A 22,125-nucleotide genomic window follows, 5' to 3' on the forward strand; every position below is an offset into this window, starting at 1 on the left:
CGAATCATGACCAAATTCATTGGACAACTGATGCTATAAGTTATATGTTTAAAATACACATAATTTCTTATATTGCTTATAAATTGCTTATAAAATGAAAGAATGAAATGAAAAGAATTTTCGAAACAACTAAGAATAGTATTATGGTATTTAAGTGTAATGCTTAGACACAAAGTAAATTTCTAAACATATCTGTGAGATATATTATATGTAAGGGGAATGTGACGTAATGATCTTAACAGTTATGTCTAAACTAAGTATAAAACTTTGTAAATATATATAAATTCTAATGATTTTACAATGTTTCATAAAGGGTTAAACTATATATTAATCTCTATCTATCTATATCTTTTTTTAAGAGTAGTTTTACCGATGTTAATGCAAAATACTACTGATAAAAATAAAGTAGGTACTTAACATAAAGAGTGACACTTCTGTTCTCTCGCTATTTAGTGTCACATTCACAAAGGTATAGGTAAACTAGTCGTGTTATAAATAAAGGTATAAACTATAAAAACCTTTTATCTCGGCCGCTCTGTGCTTAAACCTCATATATTTCAAGTTTTAAATCGACCGTGCTTTATAAAGACTGGCGTAAAATGAACCGTCGCTAAAACCTTATAATACGGGATGAGAGTTCAGATTTAATTGGAGGAGAATAGTTTTGATGTGACCGTAATTGCTGATGGTGGCGCCACTGTCGTTATGCGTATAAGTTTTTGTTCATATTAAAATGATTCGCGGTTTTTAAACGGTTATTTGTTATTTATTGAGGCGTTAATTTCAGGATTTCTTATTGTTGAAGCATAGATTTATAATTAATAACTCAAATTTAACATATGGGCAGACAACTGCATTTCGAGGTGTCTTAAATGTAGTTCTATGTGATGGTAATAGTGTCGAATTTCCAATGTCTTTGGTTAATTTGAAAATTAGTTTGGTGTCAATTTTGACTGGTAGAGCATGGCGTAAGTCCAGCATTTGTAGATATTTTTTTATGATAAAATTAGAGGTAATAGACTCTTTTGGTTTGGACAGGTGATGAGGAGAGAAGAGAATCATTTACTGAGGAAAGCTTTAAGTAGGAAGGCATACAGGACGAGGAAGGCCTAGGAAGAGATGGAAGGATTGTGTCAGGGAGGATATGAGGTTGCTGGGTTTGGATCCAAATATGGCAAAAGATAGAGAATTGTGGAGGGAACAGATATATTGCGCCGGCCCCAGATGATGGGACAAGGTAAGGCAAATGATGATGATTTTTGTTATTGTGGAAGTAAAATATTTTTGAAATAACAATAAAGATAAATTATTCAATTTGTATTAACATTAGTTAATTGTGTCGACTGCAAAAAGATTCCTTAAGAATCACACTATGTTTTGATGAAATCCGTTAGCTAGTTTTTGATTTTATCGCGTTCATACAAACGGACCGATAGACGTGATAAGGACATTTACAGGGATATAATAATTTATATAAGGATGTGAAAGCATCCTTCTTTCTGTATGTGACTTGTTTTGTATGGAGATGGAAGGGTGGAAAGTGTCGCGGTCGACAGCTTGTAATAATATAATGACAAATGTAAAATTTATTTTAATAACAAAGAAATATATTTATTCAAGAATATTTAAAAATGCGGTTTTGGTTGCTCACACCTATAAAACTTAACCACACAAAACAAAGTAAACTAAAGAGGTATTACAATAAATTAGCCGGTAATAAACCACAGTAAAATATATTTAATTAGTATTATAAAACGTCCTAAAATTATATTACGGGACTGAGTAAAAACAAAGTGTAAGGGACAAAAGATCTCTGGGCAATATTTATTGCGTTGTAAAGATGCTCGTAAAATTAAATTATAGGATAGTAGCGCCACCTGTCGGGCGATGGCGGTAACTTACTATTTAGATGTGGCTTGCGATAGAACAGCGGATCTCAAAGTCTGCCCCGAGGAGCCCTAGGGCTACGCAAACCATATGTTAGGGCTCCGTGAAATTAATCATATTGAAATAGTTCTATCTCTTTCATCTGAGAGATTTCCCGTTTGCTTTTTCCGCCATATTAAGAAAACCCAGCCTATTTCGTATGGGTAAATTATTCTTCCACCAACTCGATATAAAAATACAGAAATATTTCAACAACAATGAATCTGCAATGTTCTACAATTAAGTGTAAGGACATAAAGGTTATATATAGGTTATTAAGCGTTACAAAGTCCGTGTTCTTTTAATCTTTAATCTCAAATAAAACTCCCCACTTGTAAACATTAAGTAGGACATCGCCTATCGATTTAAAATCCGCATGAAATAAGGAAACTAGTGTTGCCGATCAACTATCCAAAAGTATATCGATTGTTGTAGCAAAAGCCATAGTATCTGTCTCTCAATATCAGCACTGCACTCGGGATTGACACGCAGTTAAACCCGGGTAAAAAAACCAGTGTAAAAAATAAACCTTAACGAATCCTTGAAGATTTGGCTATATATAAAAAACAATCGATATAATATCGTGTGTTATTTCAATAATTAGAAACGATACGGATGCGATCGATGTCATCAGGTTCAAAAGTTTGACACTAAAATTAGCTATTAGCTTTTGCGACTTGCCCAAAGGAATAGTTATTTTTCTTGGATGAAAGGTGTCCTTCTCTACACTTCAAACTATATGTATGCAAAATTTTAAGACGAAAACAAACAGATTTACTTTCGCAATAGTTAGGATGTATCAAAGCTATCATTACTATGAACAACGCAATCGAAAATCTCAACTATATATCGACAGTCAAAGCATCGATTTTTCGGCAACACTATAAAGAACACTGCTAAATCCCATGGGTTATCTTCGATATGGGGTTAGCGAGGGGAGCGCGGGGAGGGGTAATTGATTGACTATGTGATTGATGGTGGACTAGGATGTAAGGATGTTATATCAATTTCGGTTAGTGAATCTGGGATTTCGTCGGGTTATTGGGACTGATAGGTGTTAACATGCGTGTGATTGATTTGTTCGTATTTGATGTTAGATAAAAATGTCAATGATACGTTGATCTAGGTACGTTCTGGAGCGAACTTTTCATCGAAGAATGAGATTAAAATTAGAACAAAGAAGAAGAAAAAAAAACATTAAAAATTAATTATATTATTTATGTCAATAGTTGCCCCAATGTTACCTGTGCCCACGCATGGCGTCACCTGCTTTTAAATTATGTGACATCTTTTTAACTTGTGACTCGCAATAAAGAAATTGAATCTGAGATGATGTGAAAATCAATCAATATTAATGACCTCATACGCGTGACTTTGCCGAATTGTAGCAAAATTTAGAACATGTGAAAAATTTAAAAATCTGGCCATCATTATTTTCTATCTTTTGTTATTGTGTAATTAAACATGACTTGAGGAAAAAAAACGAGACTTTTTTTTAAATTGTGCATATATAATTAATATCCACTAGTCCAATACAACATTTTGTTCAGAGTCAATAGTCATAGATACTACGCATCTGTCAAATTAACAGACAAAACAAACACGACGACAGCTGCCAGAGACAATAAACTATTTATTGGCTTATTATTTAACAAACGCTTGTTATCCTGTCAGGGCCAAACCCCTAATCATATCGCAATTAAGTCCTTTTTTACGCCAATTCTCGAAAACCTTTTTTCGATTCATCATCTTAACGAGCTATGACATCGCCGTCCTAATTCCTACTTTATTTTTTGGAGTGTAAAGTGTAAATTCGAATGATTTGGTGGTGTATAAATATTTGGTTTGTAGAGGTGTTTCTTCCCATATAATTAGGCTTCAGACACCTTAGTTGGTTGGCGCCTGAGGCCTTCTGATCCCGAAACGAGATTTAATAACCTCCAAATAACGTAGTCAACATTTATTAGGCGCATAACTGGCTGACAGAAACGATAAAAAGTTGAAACATTCTCAGATTATTAAAAACTAGCTCAAACGTATGAGATCGCCCGAGTTATTTTGTCCTTATTCTATCCATCTTGCTAATTATGTATGCGAATTTTCAGGATTGGTGTAAATAAAACTTGAAAAAGTAACAAACAAATTCATTTTCGTTTTTAAAATATTATTTAGGAAGTAAGGTACGATTTCGATTAGGATCTACAGCTATAGTAGAAACGACAGGTAAAGCTAAGTTCGTACATAACCTTATTATAGACGATACTTACCTAGTTCGAATACAAATTTTCTACAAACATAGTTTTGTGGAGTTTTTATAATTGTCATGGAAAGCTAAGGGAAAAATTTAATACACATTTTTGAGATATATATGCAATAATGATTTTTATGAGGCCCTTCCAGAGCCACATTTTTCTTTCGCCCAGAAATTAGGTCTGCTCTTCTTCACAACCTCACGTTTAGAAACTACTGATCAATCACTATCACAAAAAATATTGTGACCTCGGATAATTGTTACCAAATCTGTGATATGAGTACTTAGTCCTTGATCTTTTGGCATTTCTTCTCAGCATTATGGTCGTTCCGAGTTGGTAGGGTTGGTAAATATTATCCCTGCAGCTTCGTCTACGTAAACTTCCTACGGGAACAGTTGTTTTTCCGGGACGAAAGGTACTCTATGTCCTTCTCCACCTCACTTCAAACTACATGTATGCAAAATTTCAAGATGATTGGTTGAGTAGATAAGAGCGTGAATTGGTAATAAACAATCTTACGGCTTCACCAATAAATGATTTGATTTTGAAGGAATTGTTACCAAATAAGTGATATGAGTGTTTCGCCCGCGAAGAATTCAAATCTGTGGTTGAGTTGGCCCCCGACCTAAGAATGCAGACGAGCTCGGTGGGCCAGTGCCGGCGATTACCGGCAACTGGCCAATTACTGTGTTTGTTCACCTTTGGGAATTACCGGTAATTGAGACGAAAATCGCCTGTACCTCACGGATATAGGTACGGGTTTATGTTTCATTTTTATTTTCGAGATATTACTTAATTACATAAAGCATATGTGATTTTCGTGCAATTCGACAAAAATAATAAATTGCAGTAGTCGTATATACTTACAGTACTAGCAGCGGCCCGGGGCTTCGCTCCCGTGGCTAATACGTACCCTGTGTCCAGGTTATATTCTACCCGTGTACCAAATTTCATACGAATCCGTCCAGTTGATTTTTATATTTTCTATGAATAGGTATGCACATTTATAAAACGATGACATAAATCCATACTGAATATTATAAATGTGAAACTGTGTTTGTGCAAAACGGAGCATCGAATTGATACATGATTTTTGTGTGGAGATACATATTTGGAAGTGTGTGACATAGGCTACGTTTAGTCGCGGGCGGAGTCGCGGGCAATAAATAATAAAGATTATTTTTGTGATCTAATATGATCTATATCTTAAAAATTAATAAGCAAATTGCGGCATACATAACTCAATAACTTTTTATATTGATATTTTAAAATACCTATTATATTTGTGTGTTGGTATATATCACCTGTCCAGAATTAGGAAACGATAACAAAATAATAATTAACTACACTCATTGGTAACACCTATAAACTTAAGGGTGAAAGTAATTAAACTTACCCAGGGAAATGTCATAAAATATATTAATAAATTAACATACTTATTAAATTTCTCACTGCGTCCATAGATGTTATTAAAGATAGATGCGTTAAGCAAAAAACCTCTGACATACAGTCAGCAACGAAAACAAACAATGTGCTCACTTCGTTATCCACAAAATAGAAAATTACACGGCTGAGTAACCTTTCGTTTACATCCAGTAGACAAAAAACTATAATAGACGAGGCTCGATCATAAATAATAGAATCATTAACATCTGCCGCTATGATTTCGACCATAATTTTTTTTGGGCCCGAAATAGTTGTACAAACGATTCTAAACTCGAGTCTGACAGGGGCGTATCCGGAAAACGATGTTGTGACCGTTATACCATTTCTATTATTACAATTTCCTTAACCTTCATAATTATATTTGGAATATAAATTAGCTGTGAAATCGTGCAATGCATTTACAGATTTATTTCGATACGTCGTTTGGACAATCCTAAATTAAGAGATTATAAAATATAGAAATTTAAGTAAAATTAAATAAAATGAAAAGTCTACTAACCAAATGATCTGAGTGGGGGTCTCTGGGTGCACTAGGGGCCGGGTTGGGCCACAGCAACTTTGACAACATCCGTTGACTTTGGCTATAGATGAGCTCCTACGAAGGAGAGAAAAATGAACTTTAGTAAGCTAGAATATGGCTTGTTACGCCTGATAAAACTAATTGTATACGATGTTTAGACTGAGTGGCAGTCTATTCTAAGCTGATAAGAAAATAACTGATATTGAGCATCGATGTTCTGAATGAGTGAGATTATTAATAATAATAACACGTTTTACGTACACGGCGCCCGCGCCTCCGGCGTGAGTCGTCTTTATGTTGGTAACATTGGCTCGCAACTCTTGGCTTCAATGTTTATTTAAAGTGAAAAATAAGCCCCTAATTATTGCCTTTTAAACCTAATTAAATGAAACTAAATAAAGTTGTTTGTTAAATTTTTAAGTTGCTCAGTTATATAAATCCCTCTCAGATTTGTTATTTCTACAAAATGATAAAAAAGCTCACACAAATCTACAACTACAAGTAAACATAAAAAAAAACAAACAAAAATCAAACATTACGATCATGCAAAAACATAACAGAAACAATACAGTGTAAAGAAATTCCACGAATGTTAAAACGCTGTAAAATAAAGAGAAAACCCGAATGTTGGGTACCCCTGCACAGAAAAAGTACAACGAGAGCATAATAATAGGTTGGGCAAACTTCTCGCCTGCAAAACAAACAGTGTAGACAAGTTCTCAGAGTGCTAAATTACTTTAATAAGCTGCTCGCTCGCGGTCGCGCGGTTTCTGAATGACGCGTCTACATAAATAAATTGGTCATTGGCGTTTGTGATTTGTATGAAACTTGATAATTGCTAGGTCCATTACTACGGTAAAATATAAATACTTATCTAGCTTTTACCCGCGGTTTCGCCCGCGTGAATTTCCCACAGGAACACCGTACTTTTAAACTACTTGTAGGCAAAATTTCAAGAGAAGTAACAAATTTACTTTCGCATTTATAATAGTAGTTAGGATTTTAAAGAATACTTTACATACAAAATTATTTTCCGCATTCATTTTAACTAGTAGTTTAAAACAAAACTCACTGTTATTTTATATTTCTGGATTAAAACATATTAAAAGAAAATAGCGGCATCTATTTCTTGTATTATCTACATTCCACGTTCGTGGGAGGGAGTGGGCAGTTACGATGTTATGCGTAAAATTATATCAATGATCGATGTTAATCTTATATAACACAGCTGTCGGCCCTCAACAGGTTTTGTACCGATTAAACCTAAATCATCCGAGACGTTGACGTCAGTTTTAACTAATGTGAGTCATGTTGGATTAGAATTAAAACTTGAGCTGCTTAGGATGATGTTTTAGTTTTGTTAAACAGCATGTCGATTTATTGTATGGACCTCTAGCCGTGGACATAGCTTTGAATTTGCAATGAATTTGCTCCGTTATTAATTAAAAAGTTAGCATACTATACGTTAATGTATGTTTTGTCATTATCGCACCTTACAATATTTGACATTGACAGTACGAGACAAAAGATATAGGTACTTTAGTATAAAGCATATACTTTATCTTTTTATGAATACATACTAAAGTCAGCTAATTCTGCTATGTTTATAACCTATTTATAACCTACCACTTGGAACCCGGTGTCAGAGTAAATTTTTTGAAAATTCAGCTGTGAATTTATAACCGGCCCCCTGCCTGTGTTATCCTCCTAGGAAGTGTTATTGTTGCCTATCAAATGCCAGGGATACATGTCCCTTAGTCGCCTCATACGACATCCAAAGGAGGATTTGCAGTGGTCTTATAGGGCGGATCCACACGTCAAGAAGCTGTCCCAAAGTTCGAATATAATTCCAATATTCTCTGTCATAATTGAGCTGTAGAGTACTGATGGAGGTCATCAACCTATCATCAACTTCTCAGCGACTTGCACTGTATGTGTCAAGTACTTACTGCCTTAGGTAGTTAGTAGTGTGGGCGGGTGAGTTTTTACAATGATAATGTCATTTAAATTTTTGATTAATAGTTTCTGCAACACTAAGGGCGAGTTGTACGGTCAAATTTGCCTTTGATTTTAACCGGCGAGTCGCTGACAACGCCGTACTTTGCGCTTTTCTGATCAAAATCGACGCAACAACACAACCTTAAGCATCCTATTTTGATTGTAATTTTTTTTAATTGTCTTTTTTTTTAATTACCATGAACAGAGACGGGTGGAAAAGTAAAGATTTTTACCAGCAATAGGATGGCACATGTCATATAATGGTTAAGTTCAGGTTATTTGTATAACGCCTGCTCGCAGGCCTGGATTACTATTGGAAGTTGTTGATGTTTCAATAGTAAGCAAAACCATGTATTGGTAGTGTATAGAAATAAGTACAATAAAAGTGCGATTGCTATATTTTTAATAATTGAAATAGCAATAAAACCTATCTATAAACCACGTATCTATTCTGAGATACGCACAACATAGGTGAGGAGTATCTTGTGATGCAATTTTTATGTCCGATTGAAAATCAATCAGAAGCCAGTTGTTGATTTTCCCCGGCTAATCCCTGTTTATAAGTTAATGCTATACAGAGTTTAATTTACAACTCTCCGAGGTAGCATTTACGGGAAATTGCCCGCCATCCGCGCGTCCCGGGCGTAATGCCCGCTTGCAGCCACCGCAAACCATAGACTCTATAAATTCCGCAATTTTCCACAGACTCCGGCTCAACCATTGTTCAAATTATTCGCTTTGACAAACCTCAGCTCGTTTCTCGCGGAACATACAATTACCAGAGACGAAATAACACATCGAAGACTTAATCAACGGGCGATCGGTGCAAGACGAATTCGCCCCGAGGCTGTAATTATCGACCAGTTGTACAAATATGAATGGGGCAACCCGCCACGCCTCAGCGACGCCGGAGGCCGGCCGACTACTCCCATAAAATCGGACAATTCAGACGCACCATATACGGAGACGTCAACTGAAACGCGAATGAACTCTTGAATCTCATTGTAATGATAACCTTTTTTATAGACGCGCGCAGCATGACATCTAGTTGATGTATCTACGATTGCCTCGGAAGATATTGGCCAATAAAGGCGAACCCCGACGTATATGGGTGCGCGACGAGACGCCGACAGAGCGTAAGATCGACGCTAATTAAGCGCCATAAAATCGAATATCGTTCTCATACCGTCGTTACCTTTCACCGGCCGCCAACAAATTCTATCTGAGACGGCGATGAAAAAAGGAGGAATCGGCGGGCATATACACGAGGCTCGCTCGTAATAGATTAATGATATAGCCTGCGAGGTCTGTATTTAAAGGGAATCGGTCTGGTCGGTGCGCGCGAGGTGGCCGCGCGGACGGCAATGACGCGGCAGCAGCCACCCGCGCGTGCGCGACAAGGACGCCGTGCTGCGCGAGCACAGGACGCCAGTATAATCGATAGAGGCGCCACTGGTCCGCCGCGGGGCGGCGCCAGCGTCGGCCCCACACACGTCTTATTGAGAAATTCCCGAGATGATGCATAATTCTCGTTTTGGTTTCCCGTGTAGTTATTTTACTCCCTGTTAACAATATTACCAATTCGGTGACCGCATCGCAGACGCATATTTTATCTGGAACACCGTCCGTTTACAAAGCGAGCATTGTATTCGATGAATATTCGCGTGATTTATTCATATCCTCGGGTCGCGTCCGAGATTGCCGGTTTGGGATTCTACTTTTTGAATTAACTGACTTGAAATAGGGAAAAATAAAAGTACACATCGAAGAAAACACTAGCAGAATTAGAAATGAAAGAAAACTCCGATAATAACTGTACTTATCAAATATAATTGATTTACAATTAAATCAGTGCTAAATGAGCCAGATGTCCACAAGAGGTCGCCACTAGTCCACCAGCGCGAGCTGTTAAAACACCAATCACGTGTTATCAGCCCGTTATGCTAATAAGACATGCTAATTCCCAAAACCAACAAGGGAGCAAAAGAACAGCCTGCCAAAAAAGGTACAAAATGGTAGACGGGCGCCAGGGCCAATTACGAGCACACAGTGGCCAAGGCAGGCTCACGGAATAACGAAGACACAGAGGAATACAAATAATTTCACACGGAATAATGGTCATTTGTTTGTAATATATTTATTGTAAACACGATAAAAGTCACTTTTAAATATTAAAAATAATATATGCACGGCAGACCTATCCCAGAGTGGGATCTCTTCATCGGAATGAACATCGAGGCTTGAGAGATTTAGAGGGTCGCATATCTGTACAACGTCACAAAAATAAATGTGTAATAATTATATTTACTTACAATTAAATATTCATATGTTAGTATAAGTAGGTATAAGCTTGTAATCATGAGTCTTGAGAGTTTAGGAAATGCATCAAAATTCGTTGTGTAGTTTTAAAGATCTAAGCATACATAGGGATAGAGTGACAGTGGGAATTTTGTTTTATACTGTGTTATGTTATGATTACACAAGTTGACAATGCTATAAGCATTATGTAACAGCTGTTATTGCTGTTTACTGGTAAACCATCGAATTATACAACAAAATAAAAAGGATAAGTGGGTACGTGCATACTTTTCTTCAGCCAGTAACTATATGGCCCTTCTATATTTTATGCCTTCGTAGGACATAACAAAAATTTTTGATTTCCAATTATGTCGTGCTGTGTTACGAATATGTACAAATGAATTTACGTAATTAAACATATTTCTTAATCATTAATCAAGTTCAATTTGAAGAATGAAATCACAGATCAAATAATATTCCTTTATTTTGCTTTTTATGTTGTACAAATACAGATGTCAAAACAATTACAGATTATAAATTAATTTCATTTGATAATAATAGTGTTAATTAATTACAATTACAACAGAAAAACTTCAGCTGTGTGCATTAATAAAAAAATTTGATTTGGATTGTTTCATCTATAAAAAGAAACAGAAAATATTCTTTAGTAAAACTTTTTAGTTAACTTATTTTTTCACTAGCTATCGTGCCTAAATTTTGTAATTGGTCTTACCATTAGTATAAGTTATATTTAAGAAATGGTTTATAACGCTGTAACGGTTCAAAATAAAGAAATGAAAATGAAATAAGACTGAAAATCAAAATAATTATTTCCAGTTTATGAAATGAAGCGTGTTCATTTGTAACTGGTTTGACTCCTCAACATTTCCTGTGGGGGGTCCAGTAACTTGTTATGCAAAAATTATTACTTTCCATCATTCATTTTACACAACATTTTTCAAAACAAACACGATTGAGTTATTAGTTAACGTCTGATAAACCGGGCAAGGTGGCATTGACTGAAACCTATAATTGGCCACGTCGAGTACAGATACATGATTAGTTATTATTATTTAAAAAAAATAACTTATTTAGGAATACTAAGTACCTATATATTAGTACTTTAATCACTTCTTTATTGAAATAATACTGGCTGGAAAAATGTAAAACGAATTTAAATAATCTAAAATATGAATTTTCTATTTTCATATCATTTTGACTGTTAATACTGGAAGTTTTATTTACATCTACTGATTCCTTTCTCATACTTATGACATTTTAAACCCATGTAACAATGAATTCGTTATTCCAAGTTTATTTTTATACATTAGGAAAGGCTTGTGTGTGAGATGGGTTCAACAAAACATGAATATAGGAACGCTTGCGTTTGACTTTTTGGGAATAGACTGCGGAATAAACAGGGAAAATACTGGATGCAATTTAAACCCATCTTACCTGCATCGAATTCGAGAAGGAAACCCAGTTACTCTTGACTCTGTATCGAGTTGAAATAACAATGCTTTTCAGATGCAAAAATATTTGTATATTATGACAAAACTTTATTAGTTCCATGATTGGACAGTGATGAGCAATTTGTAGTTGTAGTGTAAGTGGTAATTTAAACAGATCTGGAACGAATGATAACTAGACTCTGTTATTGTTTAAATAGAAAGTGCATGACATGGCAATAAACAGATTTATTTTTACCTGTCTCCGAGCAGCCTTAAGTAGGTAATAGAAGTTTAGCTGAAATTGTCTATTTTTATACTATAGCGATGCTCTGGCTTTTCAAAGATTCTGAATTTAATGACAATTTTTCGACGAACTTGAAAAACTTTCCAAACTGTAAATAAAGTTGGTCTATAATTCTAAATCGGTACTTCGAGTGTAGGCGACGGGGCGTTGCCGTTCCGCCGACGTCACGCTTCGGCCAATCGCAGCGCGCCGACCTAATCTCATTGTCACCCCTAGATAAATCTATAGTCATGGCACTCACGGCTATGATTGGATTCGATTTTCAACACTGTGACTGACTAGCAGTTAAAATGAAGAATGAAATTTTATTTATGTTCTTAATTTAAAATTCCAGTTACCTACATTTTGTTATGTTAGTTTAAAAAATCAATAGATTTGACGACAAAATGTTTCGCATTTTAATTATGAACGACCATTAAAGTATTTTTGTCAAGCATAATAAATTAAAACCAACATATTTATTTTTATCTAAAAGTAGGTGTAAATAGCGGTGATAGCAAATTAATAAGTGATGTGATGATTCCTAATTAGGATCTTAATATAGCTTTCATGCATGAACAATTTAACGACTTTAAGGCTGAGTGAACAAGGCATGAAAGTGTAACAAAAGTAGATATGAACAGACAAACAAACTCACGTTTGCATTAGTTTTAACAAATAGGAAAGATAACTCTGGCGTTGAACATAAATCTATTAATTAAATAGGTATATTTTATAACTAGTTGTATCAACATTTTGATATCGATCCCAACACTAGTTCATAAAAATTATTATTACATTTTCTATGAATATGACCCCAATCGTAAAGTTCTATGACACTTGCAACAAATTGAAATAATCGAATTTAAACTTTAAACTGTAACAAATAAGAATTAAAACGTATTTTTGTTACAGTGAAAACCGGTTTGTTAAAATCGGTGCTATGTAGGGTGACAGAAGTGGGGTTGTAATGACAATAGTTGTGGATTACCCTGCACGTAAGGGGTTTAAGTTATTACGTCACGCCTCGCTATGGCGGCCGACACATTATTATTAATATTGTATTAACAGTTCAGATATTAATAGTTATGAAATTTAAGGGCACACAACACCGTGCCTTTGTGTCTGTTGGAAGAAATAGGTAAATGACTTGGAAACTTAGGGGATTCATGTGTTAGCATGTAGACTTTTTAGGATAACTTTTATGATATACTTATTTGAAACTGCTATGAATACCCAAATCGTACAAATTATGTAATGTTTAGGCAATTTTTAAAATAAGTACGAAGCTATTTACTACCCACATAAATATTATATAGTACTCACTTCTTTAATAAAATAATATTGCTGGCTGGCAAAAGGCAAAAGGAATTTAAAATCTTCTAAAATAGACGCTTTCTATTTTCAAATCATTCAGCCAGTAACCGCGTCGCTATCAACGGTTTCTTTTTAAAATTCGTCAGAGACAAAGTAGCCGTGTCGGGACCACCAGAAGCGACGCCTTATCTATCTAATTGGTGGACTTTGAACACGTTTTAAGTTAATTGAGGCAGCGGCCAGCGGCAGATTAGCGCTCGATATGAGATTTACGACTTACGACAGATGTTGATACCGCCGGTAGTCTTTAAGTATAAATAGAATGTATTGAGCCAAGGAAAGCTTGCTTTGATTATAGATTAGCATTTGTCATTATTAGTCATTTGTATTTATTTAATGTTTGTTAAACTAACAATAAAAAAGGACTTTTTTATTGTTTGTATTTTAGGCGGAATTAAATAAACATCAAATGATTTTCAATAAAGTAAACCGTATTTTGAAATATTTCTAATTGGTATCTATTCTGTAGTTTATATATTTAATTGCTGAGGTTGTAGTTTTTTAATACCAAAATAAGAGTCTTCTAATTTAATTAGGTACTTGTCAACTCTACAATTGACGTCCACAGCAAAAGTATAATCAACTTTTAGAAAAAGTAGATTAAGGAACCAGTTCTGATAGCTTACAAATTCACCTGATTGCTTTACCGTCTGGAATTGTTATGTCTCCAGTATGACCTAAAGATTTACTTTCAATTTGAAGGGTTAAAAAAACAAGAGAAGATGCGGGCCTTAATATGCGGGTCTAAAAATATTAAAAAGAAAGTATATATACCTACCTACTCTTTGACATTCTACATGACACTGCATGCCTTTGGTTACCTGATCAATAATATCGTTAGTTGATGCGCCAATTACATCGCATGGTTTAAAATTAGAATGCTCGTTGCCAAAGAACAAATAAAGGCAGAAAGTGAACTATTGAAAATATTACGCTGCCTTCTCTGATGATAAGTAGGATGTTATTTTAAAGAAATGATATTGTATAAATCAGTTTAGGCATTTTCTTTTTTTTTAATTTGGCAATTAAGATAAGAATATATTACCGTGCAGAAAATACACTACAATAGAAATTTTGAGATTTCATTCTGGGCATCTTTTTTATTGAAATTTATTTAGTTTTTGTGTAATTGCGTTTTATTTTAAATTTTGAATTTAGTTTAACATGCAAAGAGATTTATAACATATATATCTCAACCTATTTTAGATAATAAAAGCACATCTTTAGTGATGCAAGTAAACATTTTCATTATTACGGACGATTAATGTCAAAGTATGGATGAATGTATGAATACATGAATGAAGTAGATATGCCAGTGAAGCTGCAAACACATAATCCTTCTGCAATTACCTATTCACTGACCACGTAATAACGACAAATAAAATAACGCGATTATTTGCAAGCGGTTCGTTTGATGTTAAAAAAAACTCAAAGGAGGCCGATTTGTTTGGTATAAAGAGCTCTTTACAGGTCCGTCTGCAGCCTTATGAGAATTTATTATTGCAATTCAATTAATGGGGCAACGCTCAGATTTCGCCGCTTTTATATGCAATCGGAAAGGACCTGGTGAAATTTAATTTAATTTTTTAAATTACGGTTAAGGCTATATTAAGCTAATGTCGATATTACGCTGCTAACTTTTTTATAAATGGATATGACCATCTGGCAGTCCAGATATAGGTATTTCTTCTTTATTTAAAAATGTGTTCATTTTTCTTGTACCTATTATTTTTTTAAATATTTTTATCTTCTTACCTAAAATCAGAAATAAAGAAAAAATAGAAGACAAACCTCCGAGTTGGAAATATAGACGATTACCTTACGGGTATCTTATTTTAAAACGGCTACCAACTTGAACTAAGCTTAAATTTACAAATAGAAGTCCATTGTTCGTAATTTGTGTGGGATGTTTGCAAAAACTCTCACGTTACGAAATTCCATCACAAATTGACGAAAGTGCAGATTTTGATGGTAAACTCGCTTTGCAGAAAATAACATCTAATTTGCCTAAATTTTAACTTGAAGTAAAAATGCTTTCCGAGCCTTTGGGAGAAACTACTCTTTTGGCAATATTTATAGAGTGATTTGCCAAAGCCTTCTCCATATAAACAATTTTATCATCTAGTGTATGCACTAGATGATAAATTTGTCTATATTTTTCTTCACTGAAAATCTATGAAACTACTGAATGGAGTCACAAGTCACAAGAGGCACAAGTAGGATTCAAACCTGGGACCTATCGATCACAGGCGACCGGTCTCAACCACTGGACTAACACCGCTTCAACATGTCAATAAATCTACAATTTTTATTGTCAGTTTTGTGAGATGTTCGATAGATAATTAATTTTCTATATTAAAGGCAGTGTAACATCTGTTCTCTCTATACTTTGTCCTCATACGCCGCATTGCACTTTAGGCCCGGGTGCGCGGTCATAAAAATGGCTCTTTATGCTTCAGATGGAAGATCAAAACCACCGGTTTTCTGTTAATCCTTTACTTACTTATAAAAACACTCACTTAGTCGTTATATCTTCATCCCACGGATTTTTTTGGGGTTTTGATTCACTGTAGGTTCTAATATAACGGTAGATGAAAATCTAATGATGTTGGGTAAAACTTAAACCGTATTTATATATATATATGTAACCGATTTGTTTATATTCTTGTTGAATAACTCAAAGGGTGTACAACCGAGGACGACAAAGAAAATATGTTAAAATACTATTTTATAGGGAAATTTACACCAACAAAATACTTCTCAAGTCTAGTCGGTAAAACATGGGCTACGGTTATATGCACTCATTGCGGTATTTTTCGATATGAGGGCTTTCTGGCCGTGGTCGTCTTGGTATGAAAACGTAATGGACGTAACCAAAAATTTGTTCAATGTTTGTCGGCTTCTATTGGTTCCATAAGATATTTATGATCACTTTGTTGTCCGTCTGTCAAGACCCTTTTTGTATATGTTCGCAATTTATATAATTTAATTTATTGAAGTCCCGCAAACGCGGCGCTACAGTTGTCGACAAAAACAACGTGACCCATCCTTTGACAGTTCCACATATTGCTGCGAAAATTTTCTCATAGATGCTAGATGTAAAACCAGTGAAGTTAAAAATAATACCAACCGACCAGCTAGCAATAAAATTATCATACTAAAACGACCTTCCGATAATAGCATCTAGTATGTGTTAATTTAATTTATATGTAATTAATAACAGCTAAAAGAGCTTTTAGTTATTTATATTTATCGATATTTAAAGACACTTAAAATTTATTTAAGTGTATTTCACTTATACTGTGTGTATTTCGCTACTCTACTGATGTACGATAAAAAATATTTTATTGAATTAATACATTATGTTGGGAGATTTGAATTTTAATAATATAAATACGTTTAGGTAACAATTAGGAAGAATATCTATTTTGAAGGTCTATCGTTGAATTCGCCACACTGAGAGTCTAGATGGAAGGTGGAATAAGGTTGGCAACACTGAGGAGAAAAATATTTTTTCAGCTGTTTAAATTATGATCGTGTGCTAGTTTCAAAGTTTGAGCTGCGTAGCGGCCTAATTCTGAAATAGTTTTACAAGACATCATGTTTACTGGTAAGAAGCAAGTTATTTAGTAAAATAACTATTTATGGGCTACTGGATTTTGTCCGCATTTCCGTCCGTGTGAAATTTCCACGGGAAGTTTTTTTTCGGTATAAAAGGTACCTATATATTTATAATATTAGTTAGGATATTACAACGTCTCAAAAACGAATAATATTATATATATAATAATTCAATTTTGAGTTGACAACCCTACACGAGGCATTAGGCTGGTCGGGTGACAAAACAAATGAGTGTTTTAGCGCTATCTCGCTCCTTTCATCTCGCCGCGGTAGCCGATACCAACTGATGTGTTTTATTGTATTGAGGCTTTGCATTATCGACTAATATTCTTGGAGTCGATGTTAATATACATGTTCAATAATACTGGCCGGTTTTAAAAGATATTGATTAAAAAATAGCGAACTACTGAATCGATAAGCGATAGTTGCCGTCAATGTTATTAACATTGAACTCACATTCATTCTTAGTTATGATAAACCGAGGCCCGAGAATCGCGAAAAAAATAAACTTTAAACTTTTAAAAATTCGTCTATGATTCACGACCGTCTGACTAACCATACAAAAATAATAAGTACTGTTCGACTCCAAGTTTCCACTATTCTAAAGTCGGCGACCACCAATAGTACCGCTGATAGCAGATAAGGCGTTTAAATTCAAGTTTTTATTGAGCCTTATCAGGTGAAGCTCATTCACCTACCGTAGTAACCGGTAGGGATGAACAGACTTCGAAGAATGAAGGGAATTTAGTCAAATAAAATCATAAAAAGCAGCTGTTAGCCACGGCTTCTTCCTCGTAAATTTTCAATTGAACTGTATGGTTTTCCGGGATTGACCGGGTTTGATTCCGTATCATAAGAGAACTTTAAAATATCCACAGTGTCCTGTCTAAGGATACTCGTGCAACGTAACGACAAAACTCAAATTAGATTAATAGATTCTCTTGTTAAATGTATGGTCTTGTACAAAACATAAATTTAATTGACACATTTAACTGATTCAAGCAATTGAACGTTATAGCGTGTTAGTATTTTTGACGACAAGAAGCCAGCACACTTCTTATGTTTGTCACTTCTGCCAGGACCAGGCGGTAGCGGCATAGCCAGATCTCTCGTATCGAATTTCTACGTATTTTCCCTTCTATACATACATAATTAATTCTTGAATCAATCTATCTATTAAAAATCCGTTGCTAAGTTTTAAATCTAAGCATACATAGGGACACAAAGTTTTATATTATTAAATAAATAAATAATAAATAAATATATTAGGACAAATCACACAGATTGAGCTAGCCCCAAAGTAAGTTCGAGACTTGTGTTATGGGATGCTGACTCAACGATACTATATTTTATAACAAATACATATATAGATAAACATCCAAGACCCGGGCCAATCAGAAAAAGATCATTTTCCATCATGACCCGACCGGGGTTCGAACCCGGGACCTCTCGGTTCAGTGGCAAGAACCTTACCACTGCGCCACCGAGGTCGTCAATATTAAATGATTAACCCCGTTTCCCTTGGAAGTAAGCAGATATGTAGGTACTAAATACTAAAATTGACTAGTCCAGCATAGTTGGAAGTCATCGGCCTAATTGGACCACCGTGTCTGTAAACCGTCATTTAGCCTCATATTTCGGCGAGTTTACAACGTGCCCGGCGACATGGAATGTTACTCCCTTTAATACACTTTTTTTAATCAAAAGCCGTTAAAAACATTATATGGAGCCTGTTTTATCTTAACGGGAGTAAGCCACCGGTCTTGACTTGCCATAGTCTGAGCATTATAAAATCTCCAAAGGCATCGAATGATAACAAAATTGAAATGAGCTCATTTGTTTTTTATATTTTATACCCTGTTTATTATTGAGAGTTTGTCTACCGCCGTAGTGATGCTGAACTATATCGATAGTGGAGCTGTCGACTGTTGACTTCGAAAATTAGGATAGTATAAAATATTGCTATTTATATTTTCAATACCATCAATATTATGTAATCTTTGTAGTCACTATTATATCGAAACAAATTTTCGTCTCAAATTATATATCAATTGTATCTATAGCATAGTGACTGTTTTCCTTTTTTTAATTGATCAAAATCAAAATCAAAATCAAATCATTTATTCAGAAATTAGGCCTTCACAGGCACTTTTTCACGTCATAATCTAAATTAAATGATACTAAGCTACAAACTACTAGCATTTCGGAACGACCACTGCTGAGAAGAAATGCCGAAAGAAACTCATTCAAACAGTGTTGGTCCCTATTATGCCAGAAGGGCTTACCATTTTTTATATATAAATTTATGTATAATTTTTTTGTTATAATTTTTTATCAGTAATATAACATTAAGTACATAATAAAGTACATGGTCAAAAGGTATACTGAAACATATTATGATTGTGATCAAGTGCTGATGAAAGGAAAATATATATATACTTATATATATATGTATAATTAACCAAACAAAAAAAAACTTTTAATAAAAGATCGAGCTGACCAGTTCCCCCGGCAGCACCCGTTCACGAGTTGACGCGTGAGTGACATTGTGACAGAGTGACATCGCGAAGCTCAACCACAATAGAGGGAACCTCCCGACCCGATCCACGATGCCGCTACCGGTTTGACCATTTGAATGTGCATGACATATTCGATCTCCATAATCTAACATAATAGATACCTATGTTACTTTCAGACACTTGGAGATCACAAATCACGTATATGTTTTACAATAAATGTCAAAATATATGTAATAAACATGTCAAGAAAATATATAAATAATAATAAAAAATAAAAAAAAATTAAAATCAAGTGTGAGAGGTGGAAGTTTTAGGAAGGGTCCAAGGTTTTTTATCATTTAAATAGTCGCTAATCGTGTAATAAGCATTAGCCATTAAAGCATTTTTAATATATGATTTAAATTTTGGCATTGGCAAGTTAATAGCCTCTACAGGGAGTTTATTGAACAATTTAACACTTTGACCCACGAAAGACCGCCTAACCTTTTTAAGTCGGAATCTGTTCATACAAAGTTTATGCCTATTACGAGTGACTACACTGTTAACATCGCTCAATGTTTTATACAGGTGTAAGTTAGATTTAACAAAAATAAGTACGTCGAAGATGTACTGAGATGCAACAGTCATAATATTTATCGATTTGAATAATTCTCGCAAGGAATCCCGTGGCTTAAGCCCATAAATAAAACGAATTGCTCGTTTCTGTAAAACAAAAATTTTTCCTATGTCAGCTGCATTACCCCATAACAATAATCCGTAGGACATTATGCTATGAAAGTAGCTGTAATACACGAGCCTAGCTGTTTCGATGTTTGTACACTGTCTGATCCTTCTCACTGCAAAAGCTGCCGAACTAAGTTGTAATATTTAACTTAATTATCGATACTATGTAGATGCAAATGTCGATTCATATTATAGTAGTGGCCTGTCGATCGACATCACTACCACATGCCGCTTTATAAATATGTTATGCACTGGTGATTTTTTGATGGAAGGAGTATTTCTTTGGTAAACAAATAAAAGTTTATGTAGCATCAAAGAACGTCCGATAAAATAGAGATAACTTATAGAAAAACAGTGGTATCCAACATAAAGAACATAATTATTCATTATAAGTTAATATTAAGATGCGATGTATCTTACAAATACGCATCAAGATTTTATGTTTTTTTTTTTAACTATTCTACCGAGATAATAATTATGTTATTGTTTCCGGTGAAAGACCACACCATGTACTTACTTATGTAAGTTATCGTTCATCGACAGTAACAAAGTTCTAAAAATCTAAGCAAATCCAAGCATGGTAGCTCAGTATATATAAAAAAGAGGACAAAAGCCTACGTTACGTATATCACAGGAGTATTTGTAACATTATTCAATTCGGGCGAAGGCGGGCGGGGCGTGTGACAAATGGTAGGGCGGGCGGGGCAGGGCTTGTCACTAACTGATGGTGGATGGTAACCTTTACGTGGTATAGATAGCGCAACTCGTTTTTTTTTTTTGTTACAACACTAGATGTAACGCCAGTTCGAATTTGAAATGTATTATAAAATTTACACGATCAAATTTTTAAATTTAAAATTGGAACTTTAGGTTGCCAGATTACAAAAAAGTCTACACACGTAGCTTTTTTATATTTCTGAACATTTTTAGCATGCGTTGTTAGATAGACACTATGACGATAGATGTTAACAGACACATTTTAAAGATAAAATAAATATATCATACATGATAATTATAGTAAAACTTTTATTAAAGCTTTAACTTTTATTAAAGTTTTTATATTCGAAATCCTAAAAATAATGTTGATTTAATCCATTCTGAAGATAGAAAGAGAATTTATTTTCGCAAACTTCTAACCCTATAACAATTCTCCTTTCCGTCGCGGGTAAAAACAGAGGGATACGATCAGAAATACAAAACACAGACGTCGTATGCGAAAAATGCTAAATTGACTTCTTCGCGTCTCAGGTGTAACGGAGGAGGAATTTACAATACTAGTATTGTTTTTGTGGTTTTGTCCGAATATAAAAAATGGAATTTTTGTTTCTGGCTAGGGACCTAAAATTTTACTTTGTTTTAATTTGGGTTTGTACTAAAGAAGCTATTGATAGTAATAGATATATTGATAGACTTATAATATTGTTAATATAATTCTAAACAATAGGGTAATAACGGATGAATTGCGTGAACATTAAAAGTTAGTCAATAACCAAATTAATACAAATAATATGTAGATAATGTAATATATTATATTATTGTATTTGTATTAGTTTTGTGCAATAAAAACGAAGATGTTTTAGTTTGCATAACGTTGAACTAAATACATTGTTATGTATTTAGTTCAACGTTATGCAAAGTAAAACATCTTGATTGTTATTTTTGACAAACGTATCACCCGCAGTCGTTTGTATGTAGACGAAACGGAATTCCT

The 22,125-nt window shown here is 34.4% G+C and overlaps 1 protein-coding gene across 10 annotated transcripts in view; it reads right to left on the reverse strand.

Moving 5' to 3' along the window:
* The window catches only part of LOC128679221 (T-box transcription factor TBX3), an 84,277-nt gene that overhangs the window by 19,012 nt on the left and 43,140 nt on the right, over positions 1–22,125 (reverse strand). For 6 of the 10 annotated variants that reach the window (XM_053761311.2, XM_053761306.2, XM_053761307.2 and 3 more), the window contains one exon: positions 6,124–6,219. The exons of the other annotated variants lie outside the window; for them this stretch is intronic. In XM_053761311.2, coding sequence (XP_053617286.1) covers positions 6,124–6,219 — 96 coding nt within the window. The remainder of the gene's footprint in view (positions 1–6,123; positions 6,220–22,125) is intronic. 10 annotated transcript variants of the gene reach the window in all.

The sequence above is a fragment of the Plodia interpunctella genome, chromosome 21 (assembly GCF_027563975.2).
Source record: "Plodia interpunctella isolate USDA-ARS_2022_Savannah chromosome 21, ilPloInte3.2, whole genome shotgun sequence".
NCBI classification, from domain to species: Eukaryota; Metazoa; Arthropoda; class Insecta; order Lepidoptera; family Pyralidae; genus Plodia; species Plodia interpunctella.